This window comes from Pyrgilauda ruficollis, unplaced genomic scaffold (assembly GCF_017590135.1).
Source record: "Pyrgilauda ruficollis isolate IOZ18807 unplaced genomic scaffold, ASM1759013v1 scaffold21, whole genome shotgun sequence".
Lineage (NCBI taxonomy): Eukaryota > Metazoa > Chordata > Aves > Passeriformes > Passeridae > Pyrgilauda > Pyrgilauda ruficollis.
The window spans coordinates 9,570,970-9,597,872 of record NW_024520318.1 but is presented as its reverse complement, the minus strand read 5'-3'; the positions used below and the strand labels follow the sequence as shown (position 1 = coordinate 9,597,872).

The 26,903-nt window shown below is 51.8% G+C and overlaps 3 protein-coding genes across 10 annotated transcripts in view; 2 read left to right on the top strand and 1 right to left on the bottom strand.

Annotated features, from left to right (window-relative positions):
* The first annotated feature begins 2,137 nt into the window (after window positions 1-2,137).
* On the top strand, window positions 2,138-25,535 carry TFRC (transferrin receptor). 4 transcript variants are annotated; one of them, XM_041467687.1, is made up of 19 exons: window positions 2,138-2,351; window positions 12,010-12,079; window positions 13,158-13,371; window positions 13,962-14,181; window positions 14,367-14,510; window positions 15,247-15,340; window positions 15,721-15,843; window positions 17,039-17,134; window positions 17,278-17,417; window positions 17,780-17,949; window positions 18,257-18,376; window positions 18,977-19,062; window positions 19,176-19,239; window positions 19,572-19,639; window positions 19,996-20,063; window positions 20,436-20,517; window positions 21,149-21,373; window positions 21,838-21,978; window positions 22,257-25,535. In XM_041467687.1, the coding sequence occupies exons 2-19, from the start codon at window positions 12,047-12,049 to the stop codon at window positions 22,497-22,499; spliced, it is 2,331 nt and encodes a 776-aa protein (XP_041323621.1). In that variant the 5' UTR covers window positions 2,138-2,351; window positions 12,010-12,046; the 3' UTR covers window positions 22,500-25,535. The 4 variants fall into 4 exon arrangements, with proteins under 4 accessions (XP_041323621.1, XP_041323619.1, XP_041323618.1 ...); XM_041467685.1 differs by lacking the exon at window positions 2,138-2,351 and adding an exon at window positions 8,614-8,799; XM_041467684.1 differs by lacking the exon at window positions 2,138-2,351 and adding an exon at window positions 9,330-10,592.
* On the bottom strand, window positions 10,972-26,887 carry LOC121353662 (proline-rich transmembrane protein 1-like). 5 transcript variants are annotated; one of them, XR_005955163.1, is made up of 3 exons: window positions 26,517-26,654; window positions 25,537-25,741; window positions 10,972-11,136 (listed from the first exon to the last, which is right to left on the bottom strand). XR_005955163.1 is itself a non-coding variant. In XM_041467690.1 (2 exons), the coding sequence occupies exons 1-2, from the start codon at window positions 26,875-26,877 to the stop codon at window positions 11,081-11,083; spliced, it is 417 nt and encodes a 138-aa protein (XP_041323624.1). In that variant the 5' UTR covers window positions 26,878-26,887; the 3' UTR covers window positions 10,972-11,080. The 5 variants fall into 5 exon arrangements, 1 of the variants encoding a protein (XP_041323624.1); XR_005955165.1 differs by having other exon boundaries at window positions 25,537-25,714; XR_005955162.1 differs by lacking the exon at window positions 26,517-26,654 and adding an exon at window positions 26,208-26,315.
* Window positions 26,487-26,903, top strand: part of TNK2 (tyrosine kinase non receptor 2) — a 21,129-nt gene continuing 20,712 nt past the window's right edge. Inside the window, exon 1 of the mRNA XM_041467680.1 lies at window positions 26,487-26,599. The gene's annotated coding sequence lies outside the window, so the exon portion shown is untranslated. The remainder of the gene's footprint in view (window positions 26,600-26,903) is intronic.

Sequence of the window (26,903 nt, the reverse complement as noted above, 5' to 3'; positions counted from 1 at the left end):
TTTGAGCCCCCCTCAGCCCTGCAAGCATCTCCCTGGTGAGGAAATTGCTGCTGAGAGTTTGGTGGAAATGGATGAGGGATGTGGATCCTGCTGGCAGTAGTAAGACTGCTGCCACCATCTGCCTTCAACGTTCCAACACAATCCACAACTGCCCAGCTCAATGGCCTTGGCTGGATCCCTGCAAATCTGTCATTGTCACAGCAACACCGGCCACCAGGCTGGAGAGGGGTCCCAGAACTCTGAGCATCCCCCTGCAATGGTCAGTGTGGGGCAGTGACAATGCCCCCAGCCCTGGCCCCAGCACAGCAGGAATGGGTCTGGCTCCCCTCTGCCCCAGGTCTGGAGCCACCCCACTGATAGGGATGGCAGGGAGCCCTTCCCACAGCTGGCCCGTAGATAAGGCCCATGTGTTCCCCACTGATTGCCCCAGGAGGCAGCTGGAGGGGCAGGAGCCAGCATTCCTGGGAGATATGGCCAGGAGGGGCAGTGGGTGATGAGGGCAGGGGGCTGCTGCAGGGGTGTGAGACACTGGGCCCCTCTGGATCCCTCCTCTGGGCAGGTGAAGGTGCCCGGGCTGCCCTGACAGCACAGCTGGGGTGGGAGAAAGTGTGGACCCCTGGCAGAGCAACAGCCCCCACAAATCCTGGAAAACACTTCCCAGTGCCTGGCAAACCCACAGGGCTGCATCATGAGCTTGCTGCAAGGCAGAGTCAGGGACCCCACTGAACCTCAGTTTCCCCAGCTGTAAAATGGGCCATGAGTCCTGCAGCACGAGAGTATAGAGGGCTCAGTCTCTCACTGCTCTGGTCCCTGGGGAAAGAGCTATGCCAGGTGTTATTTAGAGACCAAGCTGGCATTTTAGAAGAGGGGGATACTGTCCTGGAAGCCAGCTGGCTGCCTCCAGTCTCTGCCTCAAGGTCACCAGGAAAAATGCTGGCCCTGGAGAGGTTTGGGGTAGGAGTCCTTCCAGCTGCAGCTTCCCCTTTTCTCATTGCACGAGGCAATCGGAATCATTCCTGTCAGAGACCCCAGCCCCACATCTCCTGCTGGGCCATAGGTGATGGGACACTGCCAGGAGGTGGCCGTGGGGTGAGAGTGGTGGAGGGCAGCACACGGGGCAGCACAGGGCAGAGCTGGGGATTTTTGCTAACCAGAGCAGCTCACTGTTTCACCAAAAAGCCAGCCCCGGATGTCTAACCTTCTTGGGAAGCAGAAGTGCTGCAGAGGGTGTGTGGGTAAAATCTCCCCATGCTCCAGCTCTCAGAAACACTGCTCTGCCACAGCTGGGGGACCGGCTCCTGTGCACAGCCCTGGTGACACCCCCAGGGACCCTCCTGTCCCTTCCCATAAAGGTCTGTGTGCCACCACAGATGTTGCCAGCCTGACTAGGCTGCCATGCTGCCAGGCTGGGAAGAGAAGTGAGACATTGGCACAACCAGGATGTCACTGTGTCTGTCCCAGAGCACACAAAGGGGTCACCCCACAGGGGAACCAGCTTGTGAGCCCTCAGCAGCCCAGCTGCAGTTCAGGTCAGCAAGACACCTCTTCCCAAAACTGCTGAGATCATTTGACCGTGTGCATATGTTCACAGAAAAGCCCCACATAAGGTCACACACACACCCACAAACGTGTATGTGACTTTCTGCACAATCTAGGATCTTGTACAGTGCATGTAAACTGTGATCAGCTGGGATGGGTGTGCCCCCAAGAGTGGAACTCTTCCCCACAGGCTGGCTTATCGCCCATGCCATAGCCTCAATCATGCTTCCAAACCATTCCTGGGGTACTGGCCCACCCAAGGGTCCCCTGGCCCCACAGATGACCAAAGGGGCTCCCCGGGGCAGGGGGCTGCCCTTTGCAATGCCCAGCATTCCACAGGTCATCTCCCAGACAGAGAAGAGGAAGAGGACGGTGGGGCCTGTCCCTGGTTTGGGAGGAAGGGGAGCCCACCATGAGAAGAAAGAAGCCCAACAGAAGCTGGATTAAACCTTTCTATGATCTGGATCGAGGCCATCAGAGCAGCTTTGATGGCCCCAGCCTTCTCCTCCCGTTTCAACAGAGCCTCACAGATGGGGTACCTGATAACACCCCTGTCTTCTGTCCAGCCCTTCTGGCCCCCTTTCTGTTTGCTTTTCCTCCCAGCAGTTCCATGTCCGATGGCACTGCCCTGGGCCAGAAGGGAAGTGACCAAGCTGTGGGGCTCAGACGAGGGCTTTGTGTCCTTCAAAGGGGACGAACAAACGGCCAGCGGTCCCAGCCTGGCTGGGGGGATCCTGCGGAAATACCACGGTCAACACTCTTGGGAGCTGCTTCCTGCCTTTGGATGCAGAAAAGTCTTTTCCTGCCGTAAGGTAACATCTGCATTTCCAGTGGGTGTCCCAGTGACATGCCACTGGTTTCTTAGAGCCACCCCCAACCTCTGAATGAAAAGGCACCTTGTTTGAAAAACAGAGGGGCCTTTTTCTGCTACAGCTACCTAAAGTAACCACGTCACTCCTGATGTTTGCTTTTGGTGAATGACGAGGTTAACACACCCTCTGAGTGGGCTGTGAGCGTTTTCTTTGGTCAGGAGCTTTATTTTCATACTCGTCTGTCTTGCAAGAAGCTCACAGGGAAAATGCTGAGGCTTTAAAAAGTCAGATGGACAGTAGAGACACTGTGTTTGAGGAAGGGAGGTGCTGCTCCCCTGATGACCCTGAGCCTTCCCAGCTCTGTGACACTCACCCACCAGCCTCGGCCACCCCATGGGGTCACCCACAAGCACCTGAGTCAGGCACAAGGAGTAGTCCCACCTGCTTGGGAAAAGCCTTCAGCCCTTGGTGGGACTTCTTCAGCTGTCCCCAAGTGATTTTGTCTCCCATTCCAGGTGGGAAAGCATCCCAAGTGCAGCTCAATGGGAAAAAAGTAAAACACCTTCCCTGCCTTGCCTGTCACCTCTACCAAAGCCAGATCCACACCAAGGTGCTGGGAAAGCACTCCCACCCGCCACCTGCTCCCTCCTGCCTTGGCAGGCAAGGGGGCAGAGGGATGGGAGGGGATGGACATGCCTGGAGAGGTGCTGGGTGTACGTGTGGGCAGGGGTATGCATGTGCATTACACGTGTGTGTGATGTACATGTGTGAGACACGTGGGTTTGCCCACCTGGCTGGCATCCACACCTGTGAGCACAGCACGCTGTGGGGTGCAGGGAGCCGAGGCAGAGAGCGGTGGGGGCCCAGCATCACCAGCTCTTGCTGACAGCCAAGCAATACTCAGCCCTGGACAAGCCTCTCTCCTGGTGTCACTTCTTCCCCAAGTCCCTGCTGTGGGATAAAGCACAGGGTCCTTCAGCCCCAGTCTCAAATGATGAGGAAGAGAAGCAGGGGCTGGAGCAGCACTAGGAGAGGTTCACATTACCCTGGGTCCCTTTGCCATGTTTGCATCACTGAGTTATAAATAAAACCTCCAAATTCACATCTGTGAAAGCCACCAGGATGTGCACAGGCAAAGAAAGGTGCTTTCTCCAGAGAGGGGTAATGACAATGAGCAAACTCCACCATGGCATGAGGCTGAGGAGGGAGCCTGCACCGGCACAGGGGGCTCAGCTGCCTCTGGGGCAGTTCTCGTGGACATACTGAGCCAAGCAGAGCTGAAGGAGAGGCTGGTGTTAGAATCAGTCCCTGCTGACCTTGCCTTTACAGACCACAGATGACTAAAAGTCAGGAGCTAAAACCAAACACAGCCCACTATTCACTGGAGGAGTGGGGAAGAGAGCAGGGGAAGTTGTTTCCATTAGTTTGACCTGAGAGTTTTTCTAGCTGCAGGAAAGACTTTGACTCTCAGGCCACATCAAGACAAACTGATTTTTTTTTTTTCCCCTAGGGTAAAGCCAGCTTTTCCCACCGAGCAAGAGCCCAGCCCTGCCATGTGTGCATCCCAAAGGATGCCTGCCAAGACAGAGGGGCACAGGCAAAGTTTCTCCTCCTCATAGCCTACCATGGACATTTGCCCTTGAAGGGGACCTGGGGGGACAGTGCCTGCCAGGGACAGGAGGCTGTTGCAGGGCAGACCAGCAGGCGTGGGAAGGTCAGCAATTTGGCTGAGGCACAGGCTGCTTGTTCCAAGAGCTGGGAGGGTCACAGGCCTTCTCCAAGCACACACCTCCTCGGGGATTTGCCCTTGAGGCACTGACCTGGTTCTCCTGTCCCAGGGAAAACAATTCCAGACTCACATTTATATAGACCATGTCTGCTGCCTGCCATGCCTGGCAGTGGGGGCTGGCTTCAAACTACAGCCCATGGGTTTCAGCTCAGCCCCTGGGACCCCACAACACTGCAAGAGAAAGGCATGAGACCCCCAGAGCTGTGTCAAACACCTGAGTGATGAAAGCATCCCACCCCTGGCTGCCAGAGACAAATTAAGATACCCTGGTTTGAGCACCACATCTCATTCTCTGCTCCATAAATAAACCTACCAGGCACATGGCATCCCCTGGGTCCCCACGGTGCAAAGCTGCACACAGCAGCCCGGGGCAGGTGTTGCAGCTGCCACCAGTGCAGAGAGGAGGCAATTAGCAGGTAGTGAGAAAGCTCCTGTCCAGCCCCATTGTGCTAATCCCACCACAATTAAAGCCCTCTCTTTGCTTTCAGATATTGCTATGAAAGATTAATCTACCCTAAAACAAGCAGGTCAACAAGACAAAGCCAACTCTCAGTTTACAAAAGGCTCTGGCACCTGCCTGGGAGCATTTAATTACCCTGACAATGGCATCAAGAGAAGAAGGGCCATGAGAACCCTTCAATCACAAATCCACAGAGGAGGCGCTGGCTTTTCCTGCTGCTCCCACATGCCTGGGGCCAGCACCTGCAGGCTGCAGCCTCTCCCCAAGAGCAGAACCATCATCCAGCCCTCTTAGGGACACATTTTCTCCCTCAGAGCCTGCAATGCTGCACACGGTACTGGGTTTTTTTATGTCGTGCTTTTCCTGTGTCCTTTGCACCGCTCTTACACCAATAAATGCACATTATAAAAAAACAAAGCAGTGGACAGTTCTAATCTCTAAGTCAACATGTGCCCTTATCACAGAGGGTGGTTCCCACCGAGCAGGCTCAGGCTGTCTTTTATCCAAAAGCAGCAACGAGTGCACACGCAGCAGAGCAAATCGGAGGCAAAACTTTCCCTGGCCTTCCAGGCCCTTTTGGAGCAGAGGAGTGAGCAGCCAGGGATTCTTGCAGGACCAGATCCTGCTAGAAAGTACAGCAGGAACGGCAGGACCCCGCCAGGCAGGCACATGTCCAGCACACTAAGCAAATCACTCCCACCATATCTTCACATCCTTTCATGGCTCTGTCCAAGGCATTGCACAGAGCTGTTCCCAAGGCTGTTAAGTCACAGTAACTTTCCTGCTGGCCTTCTTGAGCAAAACACCTCATTTTGAATGTATGTCTGGCTTTCTAGGATTCTAACCACCAAGTCTGGAAGGGAAAAACCCCAACAGCCCTCAGCTGTAGCAAATGCTGATTCAAGAGAAGTGCTTACAAAATTGCACATGAAGCACTTCACAAAGGTGACCTGCCTGGAGGTGCACTGAAGAAGGAGAAAGAGGGGCTGTGCACTACACTCCAGATACAGCACTCCAGATCAGCAAGAGCCAGAACAAAGAGGACCAAGGGAATTCATGACAGGCCCACATTTTCGAGGAAGAAACCCGCATGACTGTGTCCCAGCTCCTGTGCTCTCTCCCTGCTGATTTCTCTTCCCTTTCCACTTCCCCTCACTCAAACCCTTGGCCCCTTGTGCCGGGGCCAGTCCATGGGTAGCCATCAAACACACGGGCTTTTTCGGCTCTGCGGAGTGAGATGGACCTTTGATGTGCCCTGCTTTTCAAAGGCCGGTCCTTGGCTATTGTGTTCACATCCTGAGCTTGTTTGTGCACTTGCTGGAGGCCCCAGCCCCGCAGCCCCCCTGCCACAGCCGCCCTGACCCGCAGATAAAGGCAGGCGGGCTCACGGGGCAGAGCTGCTATCGGAGCAGGGACACACGGCCCGGCCGAGCTGCAGCTGCCAAGATAGCGAGGGCTCTGCCAGGCTGACCCCACAGGGGCGAAGGATCCGGGTCAACAACAGCCTTGGCTGCAGCCGGGCACTCTGCAGTCGGCAGCAGCGGTATCAGTGCCCCGCACGCCCAGGGATGTCCTGGCACTGCTGCTCTCCCCCTCTCTGCCCTTGGGGAGGGCCAGAGCTTGCCAGCAGAGGTAACTGCCAGGCAGCAAGCAACACTAAAGGTGCTGAAGCTCTTTGATCATCGCTCATCTCTCCGTGCCCTCTGGGCAGGCATAGAGCCGGATTACAGTGCATCCTCCTCCCTGTAGGTAAGGTGGGGTGGTGCAAGGATCACAGAGTCCATGACTTGGTGGTTAAAATCCCAGTGAAACCCAGTCTTTGCAAGCAAGGAAGCCCCGCCAAAAGAGCCAGACTGTTTTAGTCCCACTGGGGCAGTGTCCAAGCATGAGCCTCTCTGCTGGGCCTCCATGCCAGCCCCTGGCAAGCAGAGCAGCAGTAATGAGCATCACTGCATCCACATCCCTCCTTGTGTGACAGGAGAGATGGGGAGATGAGCCTCCACATTGCAGGAAGGCAAAAAAAAAAAAAATCCCAGAGGATTTTGAGGGGGTGGTCCATGGGATACCCCAGGTCAGCATCTTTATAGGAGCCACACTGTCCTCAGCCCCACATCTCTCCTCCAGGTGCCTGGTGCTCTGTCTCCTCTCCAGGCCAGCTGTGGAAGATAAGGAGAGCCAGGCCAGCCCCAGGTGCTTCCCCAGGAAGGATGCAAAGACGAGTGCTCTTTTGAAGGGACAATAATGCTGTGGCCAGCTGTAGCTTTACCCACTGTGTTTTCATTCTCCCAAGTGCCTTTTCCTTCACCTCCTCCACAGCCTCTTTGCTACAGGACAAGAAGAGGCAGCAGATCCTCTCCCACATGCCAGTGCCTGTCACAGTCCCTCTCCTTCCTCAGCCTGCATGGCAGCATGTGTCAGGGCTGTGGCCAAGGAACAACAGTTCCCAACCATGGCTGTGGGTGCCTGGATTGCTGGGAGAGAGCAGGATGGAATGACATTCTCCAAGGCAGTATGTGGCTTTTCCTAGAGGATCATACCCAATTACTTTACCCACTTTTTGCCAGCACAATTGAGAAATGCAGCAGCAAAAGCCAAAATATGTGGTCTTCTGGAGGATGGGGATACTCGTGGTGTTATGAAATTCTTGGCTATTGCACTCTTGGCTTGTGGGACAGAGGCAGAGAGGGCAGGCTCTCCTGGGAGCCCTGCCTGCCAGACCTAACCTGGAAGGTTAGGGTAGTAGAGGGGTTGCAGTATGATTCTGACACTGAAAGTAAAACTAGATTTCTCAGCTTCCTGGGACCTATAATAGCTGACTGCACCCATGAGGTGCAAGCCATGAGGTGACAGGGGAGCACAGACAGTGTACCCCTCAAACCCAGGAAGGCTGGAGCTGGCACTGCCACTCCTCTGAGTGGCTGGGATCCAGAGGAAGCAGTTGCCTTTCAGGGCAGAAGATCAAAGCCTTTATTTTGTCTCCAGGTGCCTGTTGCCTCTCTGGCCCTGCACCCTGGGGTGCCTGGAGTGCCACATAGCCCCTGTTCCATGGAGTGCACAGCCAATGGGAGCCCTATAACCACCTCCCACCCCACAGACCACTGCATGTCCCACAGCCCTTGGCCTCAGCCCAACAGCAGATCCAATCTAGCACCACACTCCAGCACTTGGTTCTCGGTTTTTCCATCCCTTCCAGACTGAAGAGCCATGTTAGTTGCAGTATTTCTTGCCATAGAAGTGTTCAAGTCACCTCACAACATTGTTTGTGATAAGCTGCTGGAAAACCAGATTTTCACAGAAGGGACCAACAAGGATCACCAAATCCTGCTGCAAAACTGAAGTGAAACCATATTTTGATCACATGTTCTCAGCATCCCAGAGGAAGGATGCTGGCACATCATGAGATACTGTACAAAAGCATGTGGAGTCATTTGAGTCAAGTCAGAGGACTCACAAACCCCCCAGGATTTCAGAGGACACATGGACATCTCCTAAAATAGCCAAATAGTTTGGTTTGCCAAACCACAATGAGGAGGAACACCCTGATGCTGGGAAGACAGATCAGAAGTCAGCAGTAACCAATCCTACATCCTCTTTCCTCTTCATCTATTTCCCAGTTTTTGCTCTCTGTTCCTCGCAAAGATTTTTTTGGTTGTTCTGGGCAGTCCGAGCATCTGGGCTCGGTACTGCCAGCAGTACAGGTGTCACTGTGTCAACAGCAGGTGTCCCTGAGAGAGGTGGCACCAGCCACCAAGCACCGACAGCCAGCCAGCTCCCAGTCACTTGCAGGGTGAAGTCAGGGGTACACAACACTGCTTTTGAAGAACACTCATTTTAAGGTATTTTACCGCCAAAGCCAGCTGAGGCGCAAAAAATATCTGCGTTTCTAGAATAGCAGCTTTCTTCTCTTGTTCCGGGCACGTGCAGAAATGGGGAACCGAGCGCAGGGCGCTGCGATTGGGAAGGGCAAAGCCCCGCAGGCAGGGCAGGGCGGGCCGGGCCGGGCCGGGCCGGGCGGCACCTCCGCCCTGCTGCCGCCGGAAGGGAGGCCCGGCGGGCCGGCAGCGCGGGCAGCCGCAAATCCCATTGCCGCCTTCCCGGCTCGCATTGCCGCCTTGTGCAGGGAACGTCCGGAGCCTGAGCGCCCTGCAGGCGTCCCTCGGAGTGGAATCGCTGCCCTGCGCCTGGCACGGTGTGCACAGGTAAAGGGAGCTGAGGGCTTGGGGGGGGAGCCCAGGAGGAGCATAAAAAACAGGGCAGAGCTGCGGGGTTTTCCCCGGGTTATGCTTTCCTGAGCAGCAGGCTGCATCCAGGCTGCTGTGGTGAGAAATGATCGGAGCATCCAGCCTGCACGACTGATCTAAACTCTTTCAGAGCCCTCTTGGGCTTCCACCAAGGCACCGGCCAGCACCGTGTACCACGGGTCAGTCACACGCCGAGTGACAATGGTTTTCCCTCCCATGACTGGCATCATCGCAGCTGGTGAGGGATGAATCTAGAGCAGAGAGAGCCTGGCTCAGAGCTCCTCTGGTAAACAGAACTGGCAGGTCCGCCAGCACCTCTTGCCTGAGAGACACTTTACAGTCTTGTCTCCAGACGTCCACGCTGAATTTCAGGTCTAGTTAATCCCCCTTTTATCAGCACAGGAATGTATTGCTTTTCACCAAACGTAATCCTCTTTGCAATCATGTGTTCTGCCAAACTACAAACTTTCTGCTCCCATCCTTCTTTCTTGGGAAAGGATTTGAGGCAATAATCCGGGCCTACTGATTTATTTTTCTAATGAGCAAGGGACAAATGAGCACAGTACTGCAGAACATGCACACACACAAACCTTGAAGCGTTCTGTAGCTGTGACATGCTTTTGAGGGATGCCCTGAGCTGAAGGACTGAGGCTGGAAGCAGTGACCTTCTCTCATGGTGGGCCACAGCCTGTGTCCTGACGCAGGCTGTCCATACTTGTGTTTACGGGCTGGAAGTCAAAACACCTGCCATGCTTCTCCTTGTACAAATAAAATAGCAATCTGTGCAGCCCAACACAAAAGAAAGGCTCCTCGGGTGTCTCTGCCCATTCAGATCTAAAAAGGTAGCCCTGAGCACATGAGACTTGCTGGGACCTGAGGATGCTGAGAGCCTCCCAAGCCAGAGCAAGTCCTGTGTCTTGTTTGCACCACCCAGGGAGGAAAATATTTTTCCTGCCCTCATCCCTCAAAATGCTGAGAGGGTGGGAATGCTGAATCTGTGACCCCCTCTTTCTTCTACTGTGGTACAAGCATGCCTTCCCACGAAGAGCTGTTAACCTCATCTCCCTGCCCCACTTCCAGCCCTTCCTGTGGGGAAGCAGCTGCAACTGGTGTACAGGCAGCGAAACACATGCCAGTTAGCTCCTCCACTAAGGTACCAAGAGCACCTAAAGGCAATTTATAAAGCGAGCTGCTTCATTCTTTATAAAGGAAGTAGGTTGTAGTGAGGAGGGGACCATGCCTACAGTGAGAGGATTAGAGGAAATGGCCTTTAGCTGAGATGGAAGATTCAAATTAGGTATTAGAAAATTGTTAAGAATTATTAGAAAATTGTTTTTCGCCGTTTCAGGCACTAGAATAGGTTTCTATAGAGGTGATGGAGTCGTGACCCCTGGAGTGCTTAAAAGGTGCTGGCTCACGCGGTTTAGCGATTACAGTTGTGATGCTGGGCTGATGGTTGGACTGGATGATCTTGGAGCTCTGCGCTATGACTCTGCGCAGCAAGGCCAGGCAGGGCCCACGGCCGAGCCCTTGGGTGGGCTGTGCGGGCGGCGGGACACGGACCCGCAGCACCACGAGCAGCACGAACAGCCGCAGCAGCCGGAACGTGCTCAGGCCAGCGGGGAGGCGGAGCTCCGTCCCGCCCCTACAGACGCGTTCCGAGCTGGGCCGCGCCTGGGCCAATCCCGCCGCGCCTTAACTCTACCACGGGCGCCGCAGTGGAGCCCGGCGCGGCGCTGGAGCTGCTGCGGGTGAGCGGGCGCGGGGCCGCGGCACGGCGGAAGGCCGGGGAGCGGGGCGGGAGGCGAGGACGGAGGGAGGCGGCGCGGGAGCGGGAGCGGCGGCGGCGCGGGGCCCTGGCGGCGCACGGGGCCGCGCCGCATGCGGCAGTGCCCGCGACCTTGACGGGCCCGGCACGGGGCAGACGTGCCCGCGGCCGGCCGCCTATCGCCCGCGCCGCTTATCTGGCGCTCCGCAGCCGGGCCCTCGTGGCCATAGCGGAGCCGCCCAGCCCCGCGGCGTGGCTGCTCAGACGTTCTCGGTTTTCTCTGTTTTTCTTCTCTTTGGCGTATTTCGGAAAGATCGGGGCCTGGCTGGAGGGGCTCGGGTCGGCATCCCTACCAGGTGCGATGCCCGCAGGCCCTTTGTGCTTCCCTGCGTCTTGCCGGGTTTCCTTTTAGCAGACCCTCCACATGCTCGGTTCGCTCGTGCCCCGGTGGGAGCCTGCGGCCTCAGGCTGTCACTTGGGGAAGGCTTCTCGAATCTGTCGGGGTTTCACTTCCAGGTGTTCTTGCCCTAAATAAAAGGTGAAATAAGCAATGGCCACTGTTAACCTTTGATCTCCAAATAAAACCTTGCAGGGCTCCCGGGTGTGGAGCTGATCCACGTGCACCTGAAGACCAGAGCACCTATTAGCAGCGGCGCTTGAGGGCATACTCAGGTTGCTTGCTCGCAACCTCAACACCTGTCTGGTCACTCATTAAATTACAAACCTTTTCCAGGAAGAAATGGAGAAGCAAATGAGTTTCAGTTTACCTTTCAGATATGTTTGCTGTTTGCAGAGAACTTAGAATCTTAAAAGTTGTTGAAATTATTTTGGAAAGATAGCAGTTTTCAGAGACTTTTCAAGACAGAAATTGCCTTCACAAAGTTTTTGAGAACATCGCTGTCTAGGAGGGATGTTTGTATTAAAAGTGTTTTGTCAGGGGTTGGAGTTTGTGCTGCTTTGCCTTATGGCCTTGTGCGACTTCTCTCTTCCAGCTGGACTCTTCCTGTCATTGAGACAGAGCCCAGGAACCTTAGATATCTAGAGTCCGTGGTGGCAGTTGAGTAAATGCCTCTTGCCAGCACTCCCTAAATGGAGATGTCCCCACCATTAATAAGACCCTAGGCTGAACTTAGCCATTGGAGACTGTATTATTCCTCGTTTGTATGCCTGTCAGTATGCCCAAAGTTCAACAGAAAGAACTGATTGGAGCTTATAACTGCCATGGGAACTTCAGGTCACATTCAAGGTTCATTCATGCAGGTTCACTAATGTAGTGACTTAGGTGGAAGCATGCACAGAAAATGCATGGGCAAGCAGTGCAGTAGTGGCAGTAACTGACCTCAGGTGTGTAATGTAGTGGCAAGGGAACAGCCTAACCTTGTTGTATTCTGAACTTCTAGGCTTTGGTGAAGTTGGTTTGCATTTGTCCAGAAGGCAATGGATCATGCCAGAGCAGCAATCTCTAACTTGGTAAGACATGGTACCCCAATGCTCTTTGTCTCTTGGTGGGCTGATGATTCTGTAGAAGAAAGGTTCAGCAACATCTGTGTATGAGATTGTATAATATTATTTTTATATTTTTCCATGCAGTTTGTTATCTGTTTGAATATACGTGAGTTGTAGAATTGCGTATAGCTATCCTGTGCAACAGGTGGCTGTGTTGGTGGAACTGTATGAAAGATATTTGATGGGTAGTGAGCTATGTTTATTCAATAAACATAATAAATATCACTACTTATCAGTATTGGAGAAGATGATGGATCCAAAGCAGCGTTAGGTGCTGCTGTGTGGATGGTGAGCCAAATGTCACTGCAAGTAGCTGGCCATGATAAGGAAGTGGCTCAAGCAGTTCAGTGCTGGTGGGTTTATCGTTAGCTGCTATCGTGTTTTGGGTCTCTGAGGGCTGTTAAGAAGGGGGGGGCGGGCCATGAATAAAATTGCAGAAGGAAGTGCTGCTGAGGAAGCCCTTCAAATGCCTACTGGGACAATCAACATGTGTTCTATTGTTACGTGGGGGGTGGGAATTCAACCACAAGTCCAGCTTTTGAAAGCAACCTGTGCTTGAAACAAATGTGCAGGAACTTGTTCAGCCAAGCCTGCTGGTCCTAGAGAGCTTGGATTGTGAAATGACCCAAGGCTAGAACTGAGAGTGTGGTGGTTTGGTCTCTGAACAAGAATGGGAGATATGTAGGGTTGGGGCATGTCCTCTGTGTGAGGACATGCCTCAGGTGTGAGGGAGCCAAGCTGCGGAGCAGCTGAGCAGGGAGAATGTTAGGACTGACTGCAGTGTTGCCCTTTCCGAAATATGAGCAGGCAGCCACTTCACTGTGGGTGGTGTGGGTCAGAGTGGAGCTGCAGGTCTGAAATAGACTCTGGAGACCCTGAGTGGGTCTGAGTCTTAACTTTACTGTCAGCCCAAACGCTCGCTGCACTGGAGCAGCTGCAGATGGACCAGCAGTGTTTGGGTTGGAGCACAGGTGCAGCTGACTGCAAGGACTGCAGGCTGGTGTAGCCAACTCTTCCATCTCTTGACTGCCTTTGCACACAGTTCAGTGGCGAGCCAACATCATACACACGCTTCAGCATTGCCCGGCAGACGGATGGAGACAACAGCCACGTGGAGATGAACCTGGCTGCTGATGAGGAGGAAGGAGGTGAAATTGGGAGGCCAGAGCACCTGCATGCCAGCATGCCTCCTCCACGGAGGAATGGCAAGAGCCTCTGCTTCGTAATCATTGCAGCTGTCCTCCTCCTTTTGATTGGTAAGGAAGGGTGGGAGGCAACTGCATGAAGTGGACTCTGGTATTGAATGTAATCTGAGATTGTTAAATTTCAGTCTGTATTGTTTTCGGAGATAGTTCAACAACTGGGATCCAGGCCACAGCCTCTTGTCACTAAGTATGTTTAGAACAGACTTATGGTACAGCACTGACACAAAGAATTGTGGAGTTTGATTGTGGAGAACTGTGACTTAGCTGAAGGGAAAACTGGTCCATGTCAAAGTTTTGTTTTCCCTCCATTAACTCCTAACACTTCTTTAGAGATACAGGTCAACAGATGAGTAAAGCCTTTGGTACTTGTCTCTTAAGGTTTTTAACAATGCCATTGGCCTAAAGTGAACATTTTCCTTCCCAAGTGGCGCTGGAGGGACTCTGCCAAGTGCAAGATCAGATTTACAGTGCCCCTTGAAACATGCCAGCTCAGGCAAAATGTCAGGCTGCATGTTTGTCTGTCCTTGGGTAAGCTAGCTAGTCAAAAATGGTGAGAGCAGAGATGTATCTCAACTCTGAAGCTGTGTGGTGGGGTTCAGTCATCTTTCTGCAGCACAAAGAAATACCTGTTCTGTCCACAGGGTTTCTGATCGGCTACTTGAGTTACCGTGGACGAACACAGAGGGTTAACAGGTGTCTGGATGGAAGTGGCAACTGCGAGATGACTCCTACTGCATCTTACTTCTCAGATGATGGAATGGAGGAAGAAGAGGTTCCTGGACCACGTATCTTATACTGGCCTGAATTAAGAAACATGTTGTCATCTAAACTGTCAGCTGCACATCTTGAGGCCAGCCTGAGGTAACGGTTCCAGAAAGTTTATCTGGAGCTTTGAGAGAGGCACAGCCTGTGAGCAGAACTCGGGCTCATTTCGAGAATAAGCTTATGTAAGGTGGTGTGTTTTAAACTCAGGCTTAAATGGCTTTGCAGACTGCAGTGCAGCCTGGTGTCGTAGCCTAAGCTATACATATATCTGTTACCTACAGGCAAAGAGAAGGTAAGAATTCTTTTGAAGCTGGCAAGGTGGAAGATGAGAGCACTGCCAGCTACATTCATGACCAGTTCACCAGCTTCCGCTTGGATGACGTGTGGAACGATGAGCACTACGTTAGGCTGCAGGATAAAGGCAGGTATGTTAAAGAAGAGGTGCACATCTCGTCCATATAGCATGGATACCTGTAGTCTTGAGCAAACGTGTGATTTCTGCTTAAAATGATGTGAAAATTGTGAGCCAGTTACCACTCTGCAAAGTCAACCTCAATCTAGCCAAGCAGTAACTGCTCCTGCCTCTTCTCAGGCTTTCTAAATCCAGAGGCTCTGGAAGCAACACTCTGGATCTTTCCGGGGCAGCTGTTTCCTCCAAGTATGCTTAGAAAGTGAAGAGAAAACAAACTTGAGTGAAAACTTAGCTGACAGGCAGATTCCCTGTGTCTAAAACTGCTGGCACAGGTGACTCTGTCTTGTATCCCAGACAGGGCTGCACACCTGGCAGTGGCTCCTCCAGTAGCTCAGGAGGGTGTCAGTAGGCATTGTGTGGTCTGACAGCTCACTCCCTCATGTCTTACTTGCCCTTTTTGTCAGGGGAAATGAGTTTGCTCAGCTTCTCTTAGAAGGTGACTGAGAGACTTGGAAGCAGATACTCTTTCTGCTACTAGTCTTAGAAATCAGCCTTCATTAATGTCTCTGACCAGCTCCAGAGATTTTTGCATGGAAGTACTGGGATGAGTTTGCTTGTTTCAGGCTCTATTGACATGATCAGAATTGTTAAGAGCACAGACTGAATACAGTCACAATACTGACTCAGAATACTGAGCTAATTAAGTTCTTGTGTGAAAGAGTATAATGCTGTCTCTCTACATTTAACAGTAGCAAGAACCAAGTGGTCATTGTAGAAGATGGTGAAGAAGTGTTGGAGAGTCCTGATGCATATGTGGCATACAGCAAGAGCGGCACAGTTGCTGTAAGTGACTCCAGAAGAATCCTGGAAATGTGTCTGTACACTTATAAAAAATAAGTCCCTTTAAGACAGGGAGTGTATAGAGCCCTCCCCTGCTGAGAGAGCTGGGTGGGGTGGTCAGAGAGGGGAGAGAGGAATGGGCCCAGATAGCATTCTTACTGCAGCAAGATGCAGGAGTAACTTTAAACTTCCCTGCTGGAATCCAGACGGGACCCTTGGCAGAAGTGGCGCTCCAATGGGCGTCTTGCAGTGGATCAGTTTACATTGCTGAGCTTCAGCTCCCCACTGTTAACAGGAGTCACTGTTACAGTGACTCTGTAGGCTCTTGCAGGTATCTTGCTGACTTTGGACTGCTGCATTCATAACCAGTGTTTCTATTGCAGGGCAAACCCATCTATGTGAACTATGGACGGAAAGAAGATTTTCAGAAGATACGAAATATGCGTGTTTCAATGGATGGAGCTATAATCATCTTCAGAGCTGGAAAAATAACCCTTGCTGAGAAGGTAAGCAGTGTGTGCCCCAAAGCCTGGCTAGACTTGGCAGCAGGAAGCTATGCTTCCTGCTCTTTGAGGTGCAGAGGTATGTGTTTTTTAGGTCTATAGAACTCATGTATGTAGGATTGTTCTGCAGGCCTGGTCTTGCTTGTTTGCACTAAAGCTCCATGTGCAGGTCTGGACACTGAGGCTGAGAGTTTGTTACTGTTTGTGGTGCAATTCTTCTTGGCCTCGGGCAGTTTGCTGGAACAACCAGGCCTCGAGTGGTGGGGCTGGGAGCCAGCCTGGGAGCAGAGCTGGCTAATATCACTAGATAGAGCCATAAGGCTGCCAGAAGCAGGGCAGCCTTGCCTCCAGGACACCTCTTGCTGCTGTACAGCCAGATACTTTCAAAGCTTGGCTGCAGTGTCACTTGGGCCCTTGCTGACTGCTGAACCATGTAGCAGTGCTGGTCCTGGGTCCAGCTGGTGGCCATGCATGCTGCTGTAGTGTTCCCTCCATAGAGAACAGAACCAAATAGCTAAGCAGGCTAAAGGATCCAAGTGTTTCTATATGCAAGCCTGTTCCATGTCTGACCCAGAGCTGCTCCTCAGATGGGTGCTCCGGGGGGGGCTGGGGCACAGGACCCTTTGCAGTTGGAATCAGCCTTGTCTGCAGGCATCTGAGAGAGGCAGAGCCAGAAAGTGCTTCTAAAAAATGTGGTCACTGGTTCTCCAATCCCATTCCCACTTTCCAAACTGGTGTCTAGCTGTACAAGAGTGTACCAGTGGCATACCAGAGCTGAGTTGTAAGTGTGTTAAATGGGGACCTGGCTAGTCCACTCTGCCACCATTTTCCTTGTGAAGATGAGCCTCCAGTGGCTGCTTGTCTTGAGACTAACCTCATCTTGGGATAACAGATGGAGCGTAATCGAAATTAAATAATACATTTTAAGCTGCTCCAGGGAGCAAGTATGAGCTGAAAGAATCATAGACTGAGACACTGGTGTGTCCTAACTGTTCAAAAGGATTTGAACACAGTTTGCCTGGAGTAGGGCTGACCTGCTGGGATTCAGCTGCCTTGTGTCTCTGTCAGGTAGCTGTTAAAATCTGTTGTGGAGTTGGGCACTGAGAAGCACAACCCTTCACACCATTACTCCATGTTCTTTCCTGGACTCCCCTTGCTTGCAGTGTGGATGTACAATTAATGTTTCTCTTTGCTGCAGGTTGCAAATGCCAGAAAGGAAGGAGCAGTTGGTGCCCTGATGTACCCAGGCCCCTCAAATGACAGGAGGGCAGATTCGTATGTCCCCTTTGGACATGTGAGTATGTAACTGATTCCCCTGTTTGTTCTCAAGAGCCTCTCTGGCTGGAGCTGCAGCCTGGGGCAGTCCAGCAGTGCCCTTGTGTAGATGAAAACTGTTGGACTCTGGTGAGACTTGAGGACTCCTCTTGCTTTTCACAGGCCCACCTTGGAACTGGAGACCCTTTCACTCCAGGCTTCCCTTCTTTCAACCACACCCAGTTCCCACCAGTGGAATCTTCTGGACTACCTCAAATTCCTGTTCAAACTATCTCTAGAGAAGCAGCAGCCAGACTGTTTGGGTAAGTGTTTCTTCTGTCATGCAGGCTGAGGTGCTGTGGCCAGTGCTGTGAGGTTGTGAGACAGAGCTCTCTGCTGCTCTCTGCTGTGTGTGGCAGAGAGCATGTTCTGGAACTGGCTGGAGAAGAGTCACTTGTGTCCGTGTCTCATGTCTCAAAAGATTGAACTTAATCTAGTGTTGGATTCCTCTTGGCCTCTGCATTCTACCCCTCCCTGCATAGTTAGTGGTACAGAACTGCAAACTCTCTCCGAGGCAGGCCCTGAACGAGGTTGCACCTGCAGTTGCAAGTGTGCATTTTTCACACAATAGCTGAATGAGGTCAGAGCTGGACAATGAGTTCAAAGGGTCTTCTTTTTCTCTCAGAAAAATGGATGGAGACAAATGCCTTCAGGAGTGGACAGCTGATATCATGGGATGTAAGGTGACAGTGAGCAGCAGCAGCAAGATGACAGTGAAACTGACTGTGAACAACGTTATTGTGGATAGGAAGATTCTGAACATCTTTGGTGTTATCAAGGGATTTGAAGAACCAGGTAACAGCAGCTGCATTGTGGCTTAGTTTTGAGAGGAACCCTTTCTCTTCTGTGGTCATTGGAAGGGGACAGCTGCTCCCAGACAGATGACAGCTCTTTCTCAGCAGAACTAAGGCCTTCCCCCGAGGATCAAAGAGAAATCTGAACCATGCTGCCAGGGAAAGGCTAACGAAAGCACTCAGTGTGCCAGATTCAGGGATCAGACTGCAGACTCTTCCTAGTACAGAAGCTGAAAGCGGCTCTTCTCATAAATGGTATTTGCAACCTGAAGCTTGCAGCTCAGGTCTTGATCTTGTCTCCTTTACAGATCGGTACGTTGTGCTTGGAGCCCAGAGAGACTCCTGGGGGCCAGGAGCAGCCAAGGCTGGAGTTGGCACTGCCATCTTGTTGGAACTTGCCCGTGTGATCTCAGACATGGTGAAAAATGGTAAATATTTGTGAACAAAAGCACGAGGGTGGGAGGTGATGCAGGTCTAGCTCTCTTTGTATAACAGTGGAGAGCCCAGTTCCAAAGTAGTCCTTTAGAAGGTGTAAGGAATCTGACAAAGCTTCATGAGAAGCTATTACTCGTCCAATGCAACTTGTCTGCAGTGAGCATTCACTTCTAAGGGACTGCCTGCCTGTGTCTGGCATGGCTCAGTTACCAGCATGTCCTTGGATAACACGGGATACAAACCTTAAACTTGAGCTGTCTGTTGGACAGCCAGGCCCAAAGTGGGAAAACTCTGAAGCGTCTGACCAGCTGGAGCAGTGGGGACTGCATGGTGGCAGTTAGTGTGAGCACACTTGTCTCCAGGGTTAATTTTGGGCTCAGGCAGCTAAACAAAACAGAGTGGACATGCAGACAGCATTGTTCTCCTGCGCAGTTCTGCAGCATGTGGGGGCAGGGTACAGTGTCCATGCAATGTGCACATTTCTCTGCAGCAGCGCTGTCTGAGGAGCAGGCAATTCATCATCCCAGGCCCGCAGTGCTAATCTGCATCTCCATGGGGAAAGGGCAGACCTCTCAGTCTCTCTCTCTTTACAGATGACTACAAACCACGGCGCAGCATTATCTTTGCTAGCTGGAGTGCGGGAGAGTACGGAGCTGTGGGTGCTACCGAGTGGTTGGAGGTATTGATTATTTAATAGAGCTCTGAAGGATGGCTGTGCAGTTTTTCCTGTGGATTAAACATTCTGGTATTGGACTGCTACTTCTCATTATTAAAATATTTGTTTTGTTCTAGGGGTACTCCACCACGCTGCATGCCAAAGCCTTCACTTACATCAACTTGGATACTGCAGTCCTGGGTAACCTGCTGCTCTTTCAAGTACTTCTTGAAATTGGGTGGGACTAGAATAGCTTGAACAGATATCCCTTAACCTCTAGGAATGGGGGCTGTGCCAAGAGGTGACTGGTGAGTGTTTGGCTGAAGACTGGCATGGCTCCATTTATTCTCCTGCTGTCACTGAGCTGGGAGGCTGGTATAGCCTAAGCCGTGAGGAGTCAACTCTGCTAAGTCCCAGTAGACTGTCCTGTGTCTATTGAAGGTCCTTTGGCAATTGTAGCTGCAGATCAGGGGTTGGCAGCTCTGGCAGTTTGATTGTGCCAGTTATGTGAAATACCTTTTCATTTTTTGCAGGCTCCAAAGACATCAAGATTTCTGCTAGCCCGTTGCTGTACTCATTGCTGGAGACAACTATGAAGAGGGTGAGTTAAAGGGCATTGATCTGATCAAGGTGACTGTGGTTTTAAGGAGGAACTGAAAGCAGACAGCTGTGCTGGGTCTCTTTGCCTACTTGACAGAAGAAAGACCTATTTAGGAGAAAAACCTGGGATTCTGAAGGGGCCCTGTCTGAAATCAGCTGGGCTCTGGGAATTGCAGTTCACACATGCAGAATCTAAAGTCAGCAAATGCCACAGTTCAGTGGCAGATGTGCCAGTGTAGAGAAAGGTCAGGGGAGCACACCTGACTCTGGCATCTGCACATCAGTGTAAGCTCCAGGATGGAGCTGGAAGCCCAAGCAGAAGTCAGAACAAGTGCAGTGATTCTCATCTCTGTGCAGGTAAAGGACCCCGCAAACGATTTGGATAACCTGAATAGCAGAGTTGGCCTTGACTGGATAAAGAAAGTGTAAGTATTGTCATCCATATCTTTGGGAACTCAGATCTCCATAAAGGAGCAAACAATATGGATTCTGCTGGAGTGTCATACTGCTGTCTGGGGTGGGTTCTACCTTCTGTGGGGTTAGGCAACTGTTAACAGTACTGCACTAACTGTGCTGCCCCAAGCTGGCTGAGGCAGCCCAGGCACCTTCCTGCAGGACAAGAACAGCCTTGTACCAAGGCCAGTGGCAGGGAATAGACAAGTAGGACCAGGGATTTGGCTGGGACTCCTTCAGTCTTGTCTAGAGTTCTCTTGGCTCAAAGCTTCAATTGTAGAGCTTGTAGCTTTTCTCCTGGGGTGCCCAAACTAGTTGGTAACTACTCTGCTTATTTTCTGCAGCGTTCCCCTTGATCTGGATAATACAGCGTACCCTTTTCTGGCCTACTCAGGAATCCCAGTGGTTTCCTTTGGTTTCTACGATGTAAGTAATGTGTGCTTGCCTGATGTGCTCATTCCATGCAGAGTGCTATGAGGATATCTGCTCTCCAGGATGGTGGGGCAAAAGCTGCTGAGCTCAGTGTCCTTGCAAGAGCCTCTCAGAGGGAGGAGGTGCAGCCTCTGGACCTGGTGGCTGTAGCAGTACTTGCTGTCAAGACTGCTCCTGGGACAAGGCTGGCCCACAGCTTCTGTTCCAAAGTACTGAATATACTTGCAGGTTTTTGGGGAGAGGGGTCACTTGCTTCTGTGGAGGCTCAGATATCAATGAATCAGAAGCTAAAAGCAATAGAAAGATGTCAATCTGTTGCTGCATCAGTGAAAGGCTGTTCTACACCCTGCTGGTCAGCAAGCAGAGGGCATTGTGGAAGTGATACCACTGCCCTGAGCAAGTACTGAGCAGAGCATCCTGCTGGTCACTGGAAGCTGTCAGGGATGAGGTACAAGAGCTCCATTCCCTTCCCAGTGCTTTGGAGTTTTGCCACTTGAGTCTTTGCTCCTTAGCAGCACAGGGAGATGGGATGTGGTGGAGGTAACAAGTAACCTTTGGTGGGGGATGAAAAAAGTCTTAACTGGAAAAGCATTCTTGGCTAACTTCAGTACCTTCTTTCTTGCAGGAAGGTGACGAGTATGCCTTTTTGGGCACTACTGAGGACACTCTGGCTAACCTGAAAAGGAAGACTGACAACTTGTATTCTCTCATGCGTACTGCTGCAGAAGTTGCTGGACAAATAGCTCTCAGGCTGACCCATGACCATGAGCTCTTCCTGGACATTGATCGATACAGTGATGAATTGCTGTCATTCCAGGAGAAGCTTTGGCACGTCAATGCCAATGTGAAGGTTAGAAGGACTCTGAGTTCACCAAATCCCTGATGATTATGGGGTCATGTGCTAATAAGGCCCTGTGCCAGTAGGTACAGCAGGATGGACACCTTTCCCCTTTAGACATAAAAGGGTAGCGAAGTGTGACCAGAATCAATGTTCCTTGTAGAGCAGTGCAGGCAGAGTAGCTGTGGCAGACAGATGTAGCTGATCTGGATGCCATGAGCTCCTGAGGAAATGGATGTGAACAGTTTCTTCTCCAGTTATCATTCACAGCATAGTGCAGCTTTCCATCTCATTTGCACCTCTGCTGAAAATCTACAAGAAACTGTGGGTAGGGAGTGACCTCAGAAGAGCCTGCCAGGAACTTGTTCTGCTACTTGGCTAAACTGCCAAAAAAAAAAAAAAAGCCCAACACTTTCTTTTGGTAAGAGAGCAGCAAAAGAAGAAAATCAGGTTTGCTAACAGCTCCTCCCTTGCAGGAACTGGGGCTGACCTTGAACTGGCTGTATTTTGCCCGTGGAGACTTCCAGCGAGCTGCAGATGCACTGAGAAGAGACATCGAAAACAGTGACAGGGAAAACAGGATTGTCCGCAGAGCCCTGAATGACAGGGTGATGAAGGTGGGTATCTTCAACTGGTTTTTCTTCCTTCGCAAAGGAAGAGAGTGCTGGCTGGGATGGGCCTTTCCCTAAGGGGCCGTGGGCACTGTGCAGACTGGTGTCTCTTCCACTTGCTCAGTGGCAACACGATGGCTTGCTCATGAGAGAGGGTCTGGCCCTTGCAGAGCTGCTCTGGGAAAGGGCTGAGTGGGGATCAGAGGTTGGCAGTTTGTGTTGGGGCAGATCATGAAAGAAAAACTTGGGAGGTGATATAATCCTCTATTTGCACCTCTACTCAGGTGGAATACGACTTCCTCTCTCCATACCTCTCACCAAAAGATACTCCCTTCCGCCACATCTTCTTCGGCAGAGGCAAACACACCCTGAACAGTCTGCTGGAGAACCTGGAGCAGCTGGCAGTCAACAAGACCAGCGTGGATGTGAATGAGCTGAAAGAGCAGCTGGCCCTGGCGACCTGGACCATTAAAGGGGCTGCCAATGCTTTAGTGGGCGATATCTGGAATACAGACAACGAAATCTAGACACGGCAAACACCTGGATTACCTGTCTAAGGTACAGGAGAGCTGTGTGCTCTCACAGGGAGCACAGCTTCCTTCCTGGCCCTGGTCCCAGCAGGGCCTTGCTGTGTAGATCTAGTTCCACCTATAGCAACACACACAAACTCCCTGTACCTCAGATTAGGTATTGGCATGATTTTTAAATGGCAGCTTCTTGAAGATTTCCAGTACCTTATATGTCGTAAAACCTAACCAAACCCCCTGAAACCTAAGTGAAACCCACTCCCTAACATGGCATTACTTTCCTGTAGATATTCTGGCAACAAAACGTTTTTGACCAAAGTTGAGCATAAAATTTAAATCTCACCTTGACAAATTCACAGGAGACAGTTTTAAAGCAGTACTAAGATTACCAGGAAGTCTCCTCTGACCAGGCTCCCACCTAACCTCAGTCCAAACCAGTCATGTACAGCTGCTCCAGTGTACTTAAAAACTAAGAGCTCAGGTGTTTCCTGAACTGGTACCTTGAGTGGGGAGGTACCTCATCTATTCAGGCTTTTAATTGTTGGCCACCTAAACCTAGTGACAAAATAGGGAATGGATTCCTCTGAACATTTGTAACAAGGATCCCTTCTCCGGCAGGGAGGTGCAGTTCAAAACTTAAACAATGTAGTAATAGCCTGCAAGTGCTGGATTATCAGCAAGCTGTGAAGTGCCTGCCTGCCTTTACTCAACAGCAGGGTCCCAGTGACATCTTGCAGGCTTGCTTCTGCCAAGGCAGGTATCAATACCCAGGGAAAATGACCCAAAGATAATCCAATGTCCCCTTGATATCCTCGGCTGGCACCTCAGCAAGTCCTGCAGCAGAAATGTCTTTAGACTGGCACTTCAGACCTTGCTGCTTCAGGGGCCTTGTGTGAAATCGAGTCTCTTGCTGGCCAAACTCTGTTTGACTGATGTCATTTTGCAGGTTGGCTCTTGTTTGGCACTGAGATATTTATTTCTTTATTTATTTATCAGTGACAGTGTTCACTATAAATGGTGTGTTTTTTTTATAGAAGATAATTATCGGAAGCAGTGCCTTCCATAATTATGACAGTTATACTGTCGTTTTTGAATAAAGCAGCATCTGCTATTACAATCAAACATGATACTGGAACTTTGCATTTAAAATAATCAAAACAAGAACCTCAAAAAGTTTTGGAAAACTAGCAATTAAGCTTTCTGTGGCAAAAACACCCCTCTGGAAGCAACTTGAAGGTGCAAACCTGGTAGTGAGTCTCCAGGTTACGCTCCAAAGTAATCCCTGAAATGCTGAAAATCTGGGTGGAAATTCCAGTACTAGAAATTTGTCTTCCTTGCAGGGTCTGTGCCCCTCTGTGGGCTTCAGACTTTTCCTGCTCCCCTTTCTGGATGCCGTGTGCTCTCACAGGGAGCACAGCTTCCTTCCTGGCCCTGATCCCAGCAGAGGGCCTTGCTGTGTAGCCCTAGTTCCACCTGTGGCAACACACAGAAACTCCCTGTACATCAGATTAGGCATTGGCACGATTTTTAAATGGCAGCTTCCTGCAAACTTCCAGTACCTTATGTATCATGAAACCTAACTGACATTATCGGGGGCAGTGTCTCCCATAATGTGTAAAGAACAAGGTAGTTTTTGCCTACCACAGTGTTATATCGGAGGCAGTGACCTCCATATGTTGCACTATGGGTGTACGTAATTATCGGGGACAGTGTTTCCCATAATTGTTCTATGCTTATCACGCAATGTCATCTGCGAAGCTTGATGGTTAGTATCTAACATGGATTAATTTCCTGCAGTCCTATTTTTTCACTCTCCTGTGGTGATGCAGATACAATCTTCAGTCTGTTGTGTACATCCTTAGACACTTCCTTCTCCATAGGCTGAACTGTTTCAAATAGCTGTGCTGTCTTGAATTGGCTTCCTGCCTTCAGTCACGAGAGTGGCGCTTGAGTGTTTAGTGGAAACTAGGCAAGTTAGACTGTGTGCTCTGTGGTGTTGTAAACTTCCTTCAAATTAGTTACAAAGACCTGAGGAATTAAAGGTGAATGTAGGGCTTGGGGCTGACAGCTGTCTGGAGGGCTCTGGTCACTGCTCTGCGTGGGTACATGTAGCACTTTGAGAAGCTGGCTTGCTGTGGCACTGGGAGGGTGTTGGTGTGTGTGCATGGGCTGCTCACTCTCCAGTTCTGGCTGGAAATTCCAGTCTTGCCCCCTTGGGTGTTGAATGGAGAGAGGAAAATCAGTGTCAGCTCTCTAATGGTGCCGCTCTGCTGTGTGACCTGAAGCTGAGCACTGCTGATGTGTGACACCTGCTAAACTGTGCTGCCTGTTCTCAGGGGCTGTTGCCTGTACTTTGCAGTTTGATTTGGCGTTTAAACCTAACCCGCAGCTTAGTTTTAACCTAAACTCTGCAGTTTGATCTGGCATTTAAACCTAACCTGAGCAAGTGACCTGAGCAGTAGTCCTGGAGGGAAAGAACACTGTTCAGCTGGAGCTCTGCAAGGAAAGGGCAGGGACTGGCCCCCAGCCTAGTTACTGAGCTCAGTGCTCACCAGCTTGGAGGGCTGGATTTTCATCGGTCTCTAGAAACCTGATGCCCAGGCTTGTGCAACTTGTTGCTCTTCCTTAACTTCTCTTAACTCTCTAACTTCCTTACAGCCCTGTCTGTGTTAGTGTTTTCTCTGACATTCTAGTTTCTAGTGACATTTCTCTGGATGGCATCTAGGAGCTGCTGTCTGGGAGTCCTCACTGTGGTGTTTGCATGCATCTTGGTGTCAAACTTAATTTTGTGCTTTATAGCCAGCAGAGAGAGACAAAAGACAAAGCTTGTCTCATGGATAGACAGCACAGCTGTGACTACTGGGATGCCTTGCTCAGTGCTGGCATCTGACTGCGGTGGGGTGCTAAACTGTTTCTGGATTTGCCTGCTGTTTGCTTGAATAAAGTATTTTTGAAGCTTGAACACTCAGTTTGTCTTGTGAGGTTCTGGATTACCTGCTGTCTGCTTTAATAAAGATGTTGAAGTTTGAACACTCACCTTCTCTTGTGACTTCTTGCAAAGCCATGATGCTGTTGTGGCATTGTGGCCATGGGTGAGCTTGGGCAGCTGGAGGGAGGCTGTTCTGTTCTGTCAGGGCTGCTAAGTAGCAGCTCCAGTATCACTTCGTTGATGTGCAGTAGCAAATCTGAACTTCACCGTGCTGCTCAGCTGAGTCCTGCCTTATCACAGACAACTGCAGGCTCTGGTAATGAGGTGGAGGAGCACAACTGTATGCAAGCCCCCAGACCTCCCCCTCCTTTCATGTCCTACTTCCTGCCTCTCCATCACAGACTCTGAAAAGCCTGTGATGTATGGGTGAATGATGGGGGAAGGATGAAATGTCAGGTTTCCCCCTGGCCATGGCCTTGCAGGTCTCTGCTGTTGACAAGGTGGCTGGAGGAGCCTATGTGTGGCTGTGCCCCAGGAAGCCAGCACTTGCTCCTGCCTTGTTCCTGCCCCTCATCATCCTGGAGGTCCTGTGGGCCAAGGCAGAGCTGCAAGTGTGGGTACTGCTGTGGGTACTACTATGGGGCAGCTCTAGGAGGGCAGGAGCAGCCTCCTCAGACCCAGAGGCCTGCTCAAGTGAGACTGCACGGTTTGGGGGCTCTGCATTAAAATAAGTTCCGTTTCTCTCTGCTGTCCTCCCCCGTCCTTCATGCCTGTCTCACCTTCTGCTTTACAAACACCACATCCCTAGAAGTCGCACTATGAGCGACAGCTTCTCCAGGATCCCAGCTCGCGCTTTATGGGCTGTCCCGGCATAGCTCTGGTCCCTCCTCTTCCCCCGGGGATGATTTACTTGTTGGAAGGACGTCGTTTCCCGCAGCTCCTGCCCGCGCCTGGCAGGGCTCTCTCCCTGCGGTAACTCTGCAAAGTGTCCCGAGAGGCCGGGCCGGGGCAGCGGGAGCCCTGCTGCGGGCGGGCAGCGCCAGCCCCGCCGGGGCAGAGGGAGCGGGGAACAGCCCCTTCCCACTCACCTGGGAGCAGGGATTTTGGCAGCGCAGGGCAGCCCGCGTCCCCGGTGCAGCGGGTCGGTCCCGGGGCCTGGCGCTGCTCCGCGGTGAGTCTGCCTGTCCGTGCGTCCATCCCCGTGCTCATCCATCCGCTTGTCCGTCTGTCCGTCCTCACCCCCGCCGTTACGTAAAGCGGCGGGGCGGCGCCTTTAAGAGCGGGGCCGGGGGCGGGTCGGGGGCCGTCCGGGCTCCCGGCGGCGGCGGCAGGAGGAGGCGGGGGGGCAGAGGGGAGGAAGGGGTGGCGGAGCCGGAGCTCCAGGGGCGCGGCGCGGGGGGGCTTCCCCAGCGTGCGGGGCCGGGGTGGGGCCCGCACCGCGTGCACCATCCGGGGGCAGGGGGCGAGCGGGGCGC